Below are 12,240 nucleotides of genomic sequence, written 5' to 3'. Positions count from 1 at the left end.
AACCCATTACATTTAAACAAAAAAGAATAATTTTAATCCTCAGAACTTTGCACTTCATTCGTCTCTAAAGTTTTTAACCTCTCTTCATATTTAATAGAGGCACTGGCATTTTCAGGCCATGAGTTCTGCCTGAGAAACCGAACAACTGCTTGACTTTCCACAGTGCCCGTAACCTCAATCTGGGGAAAAGAACAGTGTCGGCTTACCCACACTGTTTGAGTTTGTAGGCCAGCCAATTTACAGTTCACTACAGGCGAAGGCAGAGAGGAAGGACTCTCACCTGTGCCAGGGTTCAGCGCTAACGGAGTAGCATAGGACCTAATTTAGCCATGCTGACGGTCTCAAGAGTTTCCATGCTGACAGCCAGGACAAACCTTGGGCAGTGTGGCCAAACCACAGTCTCTCCCAGAAGGGGTGAATTTGATGGCAATGCCTTCCCTGTGTGTGTGTGTGTGTGTGTGTGTGTGTGTGTGTGTGTGTGTGTGTGTTAGTGCTCAATGCACTCCATGGCCCACACTTATAAGGGCGTGGAAGGGAAATGAGAAGTGAGGTTTGGAATATAACCATGAGTGGGCTTGAGAGAAGTAAAGAAAGCATGAAAGAGAAAGACAAAAACACTGGGAACAGAACGGGATAAACCAAAAATAAGACAAATGTGAACACAAATTAGCAGCTTTTCCTTGTCAGGTCAAGTTATTAAATGACAAGGAAACTAGGGCAGGGATGAAAGAGTGTTTTATTGATTTAATGAAACACTCTGCAGTTTGCTATCACTGACAGCTAATAGCTAAGTTTTGCAGTTTGAAAGATCGGGACTACCTCCACTCTAAGCAGGCTAATTTTGAAAACACTGTTGATTTCTGAAAACAACACGACTCCACACTAGCATTTTCATGTCTTTTTTTTTGAAAGATGTCTCTTCAAACCACCAGAATCCTTGCATCAGAAGTCTGCGTCTGAGTTTCCAGTTTTCCTGGCAGAGTGTGACTGACGTTTATCCGACCCACAGAAGAACAGACACCACACAGAATTCCTACTACTAGAACGTTCATCAAAGACCATGGGGCGGTTGGCTCAGCTGGTGGAGCGGTAGTGCGCGTCCCATGTACAGGGCTGAGTCCTTATCGCAGCGGCCCGGCTTCAAATCCAGCCCGCGGCCCTTTGCTGCATATCATCCCCTCCCTCATTTCCTGTCTTATCAGAGATAAACGGAAAAAAGGCCCAAATAAATCCAAAAACTCAGGAATGTCAACCAAAAAACAGCAACACCGTTTAACACATTTTAGCTCGCTGTCATAATTTGTAGTGATATAATTTTTTGGGTTGCTATTATCGTTTGCATTTCTTTGTCTGGACAAAATCAATAGCACAGGGGTCACACTCTGGAGGATAACTTTTCATCTGTAAATGGCACTGTGCTCTGTTAAAGCGTTTTATGAAATATAATCCGACTGAGACGGAGGGACCCCAGTGGGCACGGGCAATCACGAGAAACACCGGTAACGCATCACGCAGGAGTACAAACATACACGTGCACACATTAACAAATAAAATGTATGCATGTAAAACCACAACGTTGTGGTGATGGGGAGGAGAGGAGACCGATATGTGAGGAGTGGGGGGAGAGAGAAAGGGTGAGTAACTGGAGGAATGAGATATGAATGTGAAAATGTGGGAGGGAGGCATAGACAAATAGGGAAAAGACTGATGGGGAAAGCAGAAAGAGAGGCGACAGACACCAGGATTTCACTGTGAATTCTAGTGGGAACTCTCTTATCTCTGTGTGTCGCTATCTCGGTTTTGTCTCTCTCTTTTTCTGCTTGACCAGGTAGCATTAAAAGCCTGCGTCCTGTGTGTCCCGTCCAGCCTGCTGTTTACCCAATTACTGATTATTAACCTACAGACAGAGAGGTGAGGCAGGGCATTGGCTGGACAGGGATTGGCCGTTCTCAGCGATACTGTAGATAAGGAGAGACAGTCTATTGACAGTCTTTTCTGCACTATCAGCGATAAACCGTTTGTTTGAACATGTTTGGAATGCCAGCTAGGTGGGGTTTCGGCATCAGGAGACATAGGGAAGTATACTTGATTAACTTTCAAATACATGGTTTTTGCGTGGTATTGCCTTTTGGACATTTATTTTAAGTAGGTGTAAGTGTCCAACACCACAGTGTAGCTGTCCAGCAGTCAGAAAAAAGAGCATATAAATCATTAATCAACAATTATTTTATTTCCAAGGAAGAAAATGTGTTTTAGGCCTTCCACAAATATGTACTCTATATTTCACTCAGAATTTAAAGCTGCTTCACATAATTGTTTTGTGATTTAGCATCTTTCAAAATATGGTAATGCATTCTTTTTTGAACAATCCTAGTGAAAACTGGTGCAGCATACTCATTCTCAGCGTTCCCAGGTCAAACCTGTGCGGGTCTAAGGGTTCTTTCACACCTGAAAGTTGGCACCAGCTTTGACAATACTGTTTGGTCTTGACAAGAATGAATGAACGCATATCATTGCCACTATATTGTTATTATTATGGCATTACTACCTGCAGCACCGACTTTACTGAAGGCTAGTTCAAATTCGCCAAATGAACATCCTCGTTGGGCGAACATTATATCATTGCAAGCAATCCTTATACAGCTCTGTTCGGGGAGAGACCAAAGAGGTGAGTGGCAATTTGCTTCCATAATGGCCATCTGTTTTAAAAGATGAGCTGTCACGGGCTATTTATAATTGTGTCCTTATTTCAACGCATTTCTTCATTTTTCTTCTCTCATTTTTTTCTGCTACGTCTTCTTCTCTCGATTATTACACAGGAACCACCAAAACTTGTTGTAAATGGTCTAAAAGTCTGGACCATCCAAAAAATGCTTTCACACTAAAAACAAACCGAACCATGGTTCAGTTTGATCCGGACCGGGACTGCCTATCTGACCAAATTTAAGTTGTTTGGTCCAGACCATAGACTGTAAAAAAGAAGTGGACATAGTCACCGTGACATCACCAGTTGGTTTGCGTACTGCCGTTTTGCAGCCTCGAATTTGGCAGTTTGGCCACCGGCATGTAGATTTTTTTGCAACCAGGCACTGGAAGTGACCATATTTGGATGAGACGGTGGAGCTAGCAAGCTTGGTTAGCTAGGTGCATTTGTAATCTGAGTTAAATGTGATCTTAATAGGGATACTAATTTTGGCTAGCAAAAAACAGGCTTAAAACAAAACATACTTATGGGAAAAAATTAACAGCAGACTCAATAAGCTTGTTCAACGGTGCAGGTTAACTTTATTGTCTATTTTCCAATTTACCATTATTTACTAAATGAACATTGTGATGTGTTGAAGAAGACTTGAAACTAACAATTCAGATCATAAACTCATTATGAAAGTGTTTACTGAGGTAATAAATCAGAAGTAGGGTCATTTTACCTTTATTTCTTGTGTAACCGGATTTATCTTTTTGCAACCAGAGTTGCCCCCTGCTGGCCGTTAGAAAGAATCCCGCTTTAATTTACTTCGGCATTGGCTTCAGTCGTGAGAGCCGGAGGTTGCCGCTTGGTCTGAACCGTGGTCAGGGGGGGATTTCACACCTGTAATTTTGGTTCGGATCAAACTGAAAAGTCAGAAAGTCCGGGCTAAACAAGGTAGGGGTGAAAAGGCCCTTAAAGGTACTCTGTGGACCACTAGTAGCACTAGGTGGGCCCCTCTTTTATTTTGTACTAGGAATGTGTATCACGCATTTCAGTAGCCTACACATTCTCGCTGTTTTCATGTTATTCTGCTAATCTAGTAGTTGGTGGTGGTAACCCACCAAGAACGTAATGCGGCAACAACGGCAGTACTTTTGCTTGTTTTCAAGAAAACTCCGGAGGGCACCCTTAAGGTTTCAATATGGTCCAAACAAAGTTCTAGTTGGATCATTTAAGTTTTTCATACTACCATTAGTGGTCGCCAAAGATAGAAATTTTCAGAAGCTACACATAGGCTAGGGCCTTTAAAAAGTGTCTTTTTAGGACACATTGATATCTGAATGTATGTAAGAGCTATAACTGACATATGAACAACCATTCAGGTGGAGGAGACCTTGAGCTAAAGAGAAACGAGGGCTGGTCAGCCGAGCACGGAGAAGAGAGGGAAAGAAAACAAGACAGAGACAGATAGAGAGCAATAGCGGAAGTCTGTGAGCTGCCACATACATCTCCAGATTACAGGCAGCAGTGTAAACAGCGGAAGCAAACTGGGGGAATATACATACTTCATTCATCAAATAATATGGTAATCGCCGCGAGCAAAAGCCAGAAGAGGAGGAATCACAAGAGAATACCCTGACAGAGACCTCTTCCTGAACTCCCATCCTCTGCCTCCATGCCATTACATACAGAGGCTGCCAGTCATTGGGAGGGCCTCTCCACCTTGACACAAATAACACAAGCCCAGAGAGGAACAACATCTAACCTCTTCTCCACACACTGGAAGAGGCCAACCTAAACACTCCATATAAACATATGGGATCAATGTAGCAAAGGCCTTAACCTCTAACTTGAGCACGGTGGTTTTGACCCAATGCTGTGTGGCAAAACAGAAAACAAATCTGTATTGAGATCCGCACGTCAATGTCGGACTATCATCTTCGTCGGGTTATTCAAATGTGCCTGACTTACGATATGATTTGCTGCATTCTTTTATTTTGTTTTATTTTTGGCTGAAAACACTGACATATAATCACCTCAAGTTATTGAACTGTTGGCAAACAATTGCCTATTTTAAAACCAAGTTCACTATTCACTCCATTTCGGTCTCCACCAACTCTTGAGGGAAATATCTGTCTCCTTAGCTGCAAAATGCCTCACTCTGTTTACTAGGCAGCCACTAATTAGTTAGGTGATAATTAATGTGGTTTGTCACCTTGACGGCCTTAGCTATGTTTCACGCTTTCCAATTGAATAATTCACTCACTACTTTTTTCCACTTACTGTGTACGCATGGACTAAAACCAGGCATTACAAAAACATGAATTGATAATAAAAAAAGTGTCTCGATGAAGACTTATTATTTTGATGAATTGGTCGTGAATCTCATCTCTCTCTCATCCCCCACCAAATAAAGTGCCATTAGTCTTTGTTGGCTAGGTATCTCAATAACTTGTTAACAGAGATTTGGTGCAGAGTTAGGCCACGGGTCATGGAACAATTTGTTTTGTTGTGGACTTTTCTAAAGGATTTCTAACATTGCATATTTTATAAAGTTTTTGCTATTTAATCATGAACTACTGCAGACATAACATAGCATATGCCTTTTTTAATCTAGATCCAAATCTGTACAGCCTACTGGTTCAAAAATTTAAACATTTTGTATCATTAAATGAACAAATCAGGCAACCTTGTCAGAGGTATATAATTTATCAAATGATATCTCCTTTTCTTGTGCTTACTATCTTTAAATTAACAATAATTATCACCCTCTGTCAACTGTCCACACTTCCCTACCCCTTCCCCTGTCTGTCTACCTGATTCCCTGAATTTGTCCCAGTCACCTCGCATTCACACTGGCAGGTTTTCTGAGCCATGGAATTGTCCCACAATTGGTTGAACTGTGCTCATTCATTTTAAATTTAGCCCACTCTCGTGATCCCTTGCCATGGCTGTGGGAAACACTGCATACTTTCCCCCTTCTGCTCCCGGTCCAGTGAGGACCTGGCCTGGGCCATCCTGTCAAGTGCTCGATTGTAACTCACAAGAACAGGCCCTGTGTTTGGTGTGTAGGTGTCCTTCCTCTGCCTCTCAGGGGCGAAAAAGTATGTTTCCTGCTCTTCTCTCTCTCACACACACCGATAAATTAAATAAAACAGCTCTTTATCCTCGACCTGAAACAATGGGCTCCCTCATTCAGTTGAGTTACAGTACGTTCACAGAACACCTCAAGGGCAAACAGGCTGAGCTAGTGAGCTGCCTATTTGGTAATTTATCCTCGAGGATGGCATACCGATAATGCCTAGTTGTGGTCTAGACATGTGTTTCCATCAAACACCCCACTTAGAGGTTAGAGATTCCCAATTCAATGACCTTCCTTTTAAGAGTTTTGACCACTGCTACTGTATAATTTTCTACGCTGAACATAACATGCTGTTTGCCGAAAGCCTGCTGCTAGCATCCGTAAAGCTATTTCCAAACGGACTGAACATCGACCTTGAGACTGACTCTCTCAGCAAAACAGACTTGTATCATTTGTTGTTTCTTCAAAGTTACACTTAACACCGAAAAGGGAACGTTGGAGAGATGTAACGTTAAAATGTCCCGAAACTAAATATTCAGTTGCTGTAAGAATGCTCGTATAAAGGCAGACTTGGAAAAAGACAAGAGAAGGCTTGTGTTCACGCACGCGGGCAGAATACAAACCAAAGGCCCTCGTAAAAAGCATGAGTCAGAGCGCATCCTTCTTTCAGATGGTGAGCCATGCCACGGCTTTATATATACTATCTTCGCTGTGGGCCCAAGGACACCCAGGGCACAGTCGCCCACTCCTCGGAGGTTCCTGAAACATGCTTACGAAGGCTTCTTTGCAATAGGTGAACCTGAAGAAACATGTTTCATTCCCTCCATCTGCATCATCAATGTCATCAGCATCAACACCATGAATCTTAATCATCAACGCCACTAGTATTGCTGTCATCCTCATCACCATAATCCCTGTCATATCGTCTTCACTGCCCTCCTCTGCCTCATTATCAGCACCGCAAGCATCATCATCATCATCATCATCATCCTCCTCCTCATTACTCCTTTCCTCTCTGGCCCTCCGGCTGACCTGTTCCTCTCCCTGTCACGATTTCCTTACTTCTGATGAGAAACTTTGGCGGCCTACTTTTGGCAGACGGACACTGTTTGACTCACTAGTCAGGTCTGGATGAGACAAAACCACATCAGTGTTCACCAGAGCAGCCAGGAAGAGCCAGTCACATCCTGACAAGCAGGATGAACTGTTCTTTAATGGACAAACAGAAAAGAACAGATGGGGGTGGGCAGAAAATAATTATGTAAGGGTATGGAGAAGGATAATAGAAAATGCATGTAAGTGTTTTTAGTTTTTAGGTGACATACTGTTGTGGCAGGTGTGTGTGTGCGTGTACAAGCCTCTGTCTGTCTGGATTCACTTTTCTCTTCCTTTTTCCCTGCCTGTAATTGAGGTATGTCGATTGTTAGCCAGTAACAAAAAAAAAAGAAGAATCAAATCTCCATTCCAGCAGGGCAGCTTTCATCTGCCAAACAAATAAAAATAATGACATGACGATGACAAAGGATGGCAGAGAAAAAGTTTCTCCCTAAACAAGTGTGACAACATGAGATCCAACTCACTCTTTACAGAACAAATGTGCACAGACAAAATGGATCCCCACCGTGCAGTTTTAGCAACATTTTGCATTAATATATTCTTTCTATTAGCCGCACATGACTTCATTTTCACAGAGGGCCACTAAATAGCACTAATATGGCTCCTTATTTTTATTATAATACATTCTCTACACGGCTGGCTTCACACTGGCAAAAGCACTTTGGAACTAAAGAACATGTGACTGGATCCGTTCAAATTCATAATTTTCCAGGAAGTGCTGGCAGAAGGTAAAGCTTTCTTAGTATGATACAAAAAGACACAAAAAGAATTGGTCAGTGCTACATCCAGCAGACCAAATGCAGAACCTAAAGAGTTGGTTTTCAGAAGAAAGCCTTAACAAAGTCAGTCAAAGCAACATCTGTGGCCCCTCTCATTCATCTCGCCAGCCCAGAACCAGGGCCATTATGTTTCTAGGAAGACAGCCTGTTATGGTTATTAGTAGGAAACAGTCTTGAAATCCCCAGCAGTCTTTGCCAAAGCTTTGGTTAAAGCACTCTCCAACCGTTTCAGAGCGGCCATCCATGTTTCTCTTCCCCAGGGTTAGCATGGCTGCTGAGAGCAGCAGGGTCTCTACACCACATAAATGTTTGGACAGGAGAGGCTCCAGGTTTCTCTGAAAACAATGGGATCAAACAGGACCATCAAAGGAATCTAGCAAAATCAAAGGCTGGCAGAGAGAACTTCACTTTCGGTCCATATACCGACAGAGATAGAGGATTACTGAGTATTAGAAAGCTGGTCTGTCAGCATTGCCAGTGGTAGTTTTATTCATGAGTGTCACAGTGCAAATGGAAACATCAAAGAACCAGGCAAGTAAGAAGTGAGCAGTGAAGTGCTGGCGGTGATATAGTGCATTGTTTTAAAAGAGATATCTGCTAAATCCTAGAAATATGTAGCAAGGGATTTTCACAATAGAACTCACTTAACAGCAGCCAGGCCAAACTTTGGCCATGTGAGAGCCGCTTTCTTTGACAACTCAATAAAGCGCAGACCAAGTTGGGTGACCTTTGCCCCGTGCCATCTGACAAAGATAACAAAATCAATCTTGCAGCTTCTGACTGGGAGGGATTTTGTGCCAAGCCATCCATGAACCATTAAGCTTCATTAGTTTCCTCCCAAGCAATTTGAGGAACACGCTTATGCACGAGAGGCAGAATAACAGGAGGAAGAAATGTATCCACTCCACTCACCTACATGTCTATGACTTCTCCAGAATGGAGGAACATTCAGGCATACTTTGCATGCTTTCCTGTATTTATTATTCTACCTCTGTCTTTTTATTCCACATTGGCAGTATATCAGTTGAAGGGGGGAGTCTATTTCCACCTCACACTGCCCCACTGGTTATCAATGGGACCTTTCAGAAAGGACCTTTCCTCCACTGATTGGGAATTTTTTCCTGTTGGACTAGCACACTGGAGCTATTGAGATGTGTCCCCTGTAACTTTCTCACTATGGCCCCTTCATATTTACTAGTGACCCAGAGACCTCTGGTCCAATATGCATATGGTATCAGCTTGCAGCAGGCCAGGGGTGCAAGGGGCACAAGCATTCTCTCAGTATGGAATAGTCAATCTGAGAGACTGAGGGCAGGGTCCCGCTCCGTTCCAAAATAAATAGAGTCCAGCAAAGAGAACTCGATACTTTAAACATGAGAATAAAGCATCCAAGTCAAGTCAAGAAAACAGAAAAAGGACCACCTTCCATATACGACTATATCTAACAAACAGAGCAGGCTGCAGTAGAGAATCTAACTGTGACCCAATATACAGCACGGTACATTAAATTGACTTCCCTGTGGATTTCTTGCTTGTACTATAAAAAAGGCCTGTCAGCTGCCTGACGTTTTGAGGGTAAGGCAGAGATGAGATGAGAGAGAGGAAGAAGAGGGGAGAAGGAAGGAGGGGAAGAGATATAGAGAGAGCAGAGAGAGATGCCGTGCAGTGATACATCTCTACGAGGCTAAGGGATACAAACCATGTCTCCCCTGCTCCCTGACCAATTACTAACACACACATTGATTCATTGAGGCGACGAGGTGTGGAGAACACGGGCATAGACACAGCGGCAGTAAACAGTCATGAGGCTTGCACATTAATCTATAGAAAACAATGCTGCAAGTTCGCAGGGTTGACAAAACACATCAGGAGCAATGGAATTAGGGATTTTGACACAAACATGCCCTGCATGGTGGATGCGGGGGAGCACATGAATGATGGATGATTACCTGTAGGTCGAAGAATTTGCTGTATCTTCTGTAGATGATGTGGGAGGTGTTGTCAGAGTAGGTGACATTGATGAGATATACCTGCCAAGAGAAGAAAGACAAAGTAAAAACTTGGGTTCTTTTGCATAAATCTAATCTCTTCAGCACTCGTTGAAACAGTTGATGCCAATAAATTGATTGCAATGGCATACACATGTGCTCGCGGTACCAACAAACTCACAGGCAACATGCTCACACAGCCCAAAACCAATTCCCCCAACATGTATGTTCAATGACACGCACTCATAAATCTGTCAGTGGTTGACACTAGTATGGTGGATAGAGACAGCATCCCTCCTTTGTCAGCACACTGACCTGCTGGCCTTTACCCTTGACTGAAGCAATGCTGCAGCCCAGAGAGGCCTGATAAGATTGGGCGAGATTCCATTTATCCATCAAGAGGAGGTAAGTGGTGCCGCCATCATCTCTAATCTAATGAAACATAGATAACCGAGGTAATATCCAGAGGCCAGGAATATTTCATCAGAGACGTTAAGAGCAGGTGGGATGTTCAGAAAAGGGCTCTGTATGTGAAATTACTCTGGATAAGTTGTTATATAACGTTAGGCTACAAGCTTTCGTAGGGGGAAATTATACTGAGCTACCACTTTATTGGGTACACCTCCATGATCTAATGCAACCCAACACAACTTTCTAAAGCTTACTTTGTTCTAATACTTTGTTTCCCTCATGGATGTAAACAGGGGTAGGAAAAATTTTAAAACCCCTTCATATAATGTGATCCAGCATAACATTAGCACAACTACAAGAGGTCCTAGATGTCAAAATATGTCTTTTGTTATTACCTTCCAAAACAACTCAGGTTAGCATTTTCTTATGTGACCGCTGAGGTTATCAGCAGGACAATATCATTTCTCAATGCCTTTCAAAATGCATAAAGACATGACTGTGAAAAATGCATTTTGTACTGTGCCATCTCTATGACTCTCAATGAGTTCTGGTCAAGTCTCGGACAGCTAAAACTACTTGGTTATGGTTAGGGGGTGATCGTGATCATGGTGAGAAGAACTGCTTGGTTAGAAAAAGATTATGGTCATGGTGAAAAAACAGCATTGACTGTAGGCATAAGACAGGATTAAAGTCAAACATTTTGTACCTCTCGTTGAATCGTTGCATTTTTGCGTTGTAATTCCATGCATGGCCACTAGACCGCGCTTAGGAAAAAAAGGATTCATGTGTTTAAGCATTTGAAAAGATACTGCTGTGTTTCTGAACATCATTGAGTGTCAACTAGAAGCCAATATCAGCGTAATCAAAACAGCATTGTGCAGGTGCACCAATAACCTGGCAACACTGGGTATTGTAGATTTAATTCTCGACTGACGTTCCCTCCTACTTTTTGAAATCAAGACCTTTATTAAGAATACAGGGACAAAGCCATCAATCCTGACATATTATTACAGATTATAGCCATTTTTCCCATTGTTGTTGCCAGATCACAACAGCCTATACAAAAAGCATTCATAGTGTTTCTGTATTTTTTGTACCCAGCACTTCAAAACTGCATATATCTGACACGTACTCAACAAAGAGCGAAAACTGCCATTATCAAGTAATTTGCAATAAAACAAGATGTTGTCACCCAGCCAAGACATTCTAGCTAAGTGGCCCAGACTCAGCGCAAATAGAAACCCACTTAGCATCAAGCCGCCATGAACACATGAAACGATTGACTTTGCTTCATGTATAGCATTCAGATTAAATACAGGCAATGTGTTTCCCTGGTGAGCAATTCCTGCTCCTTACTTCCAGCAGGCTCCATCTTTCTGACTGATCTTACACTGTCACTCCAATCCTCTGTACCTGCCAGGAGCCTCCAGAGCAGAGCCAAGATGAATGAGGTCGAGTGAAAGACCTTGACGTTGACGTACGAAGCGCAGCAGCTTGAAACAAAAGAGGTTCCACAACAAAGCCGAGGGTTAAAAGGCCTTGTTGCTGCTGGAAGGGGCTCAGCTACTACTGGCAAGGAGCCACCGCAGTGTGTTCACTCTCATGCGAACACTACTGCTACTGGCATACAGAAGCTGTGACTGTCACAATACACTGACAAACTTGTTCTTAGCACGTTAGGGTGTAACCACAGTGATCAGCTTTGACATATTACTATGAAAATGTGCTTCCTGGGGTACTGCCGAGTTATGTAGTCCAAAAAACTGGTTTCACTGTCAGCAATGTTTCCAAGTGACTTTGAGAGTTTTGCAGTCTAACAAGGATTCATGAGTTTAGCAAATAGCTCTTTTCACTGCTCAATAACAAATTTTATTTCAGAAAACTTTAAGGGCACACATGGAAAAGTGAGTTGTCTGGTTGCTCATGTGTCCTCAAGTCACGTGGGGCTTCATCCTAGCTTCTAAAGTTTTATGTAAAGGCTAGGCTTGACTTCACTGGAGCAAAGTCTCTTGATGTTGTTAGTGCATACCAGTCAACGCTGGTAGCAACTAAATGACAAGATATGCCTCAGAGTGAATGGAGGGGCTGCCCCAGCACTTGTCAGAGCTTGTTTGTGTATGTTGAAGTCTAACAATACATTTTTATATTCATTTTTATCCACACTAGAAGTGAGGC

The 12,240-nt window shown here is 42.7% G+C and overlaps 1 protein-coding gene across 2 annotated transcripts in view; it reads right to left on the bottom strand.

Annotated features, from left to right (window-relative positions):
- The window catches only part of sh3pxd2aa (SH3 and PX domains 2Aa), a 117,593-nt gene that overhangs the window by 95,837 nt on the left and 9,516 nt on the right, over positions 1 to 12,240 (bottom strand). For both annotated transcript variants that reach the window (XM_046046772.1, XM_046046773.1), the window contains exon 2: positions 9,616 to 9,696. In XM_046046772.1, coding sequence (XP_045902728.1) covers positions 9,616 to 9,696 — 81 coding nt within the window. The remainder of the gene's footprint in view (positions 1 to 9,615; positions 9,697 to 12,240) is intronic.

This window comes from Micropterus dolomieu, linkage group LG04 (genome assembly GCF_021292245.1).
Source record: "Micropterus dolomieu isolate WLL.071019.BEF.003 ecotype Adirondacks linkage group LG04, ASM2129224v1, whole genome shotgun sequence".
NCBI lineage: Eukaryota > Metazoa > Chordata > Actinopteri > Centrarchiformes > Centrarchidae > Micropterus > Micropterus dolomieu.
The sequence above is the reverse complement of the archived record's forward strand: the minus strand, read 5'-3'. Positions and strand labels throughout refer to the sequence as shown.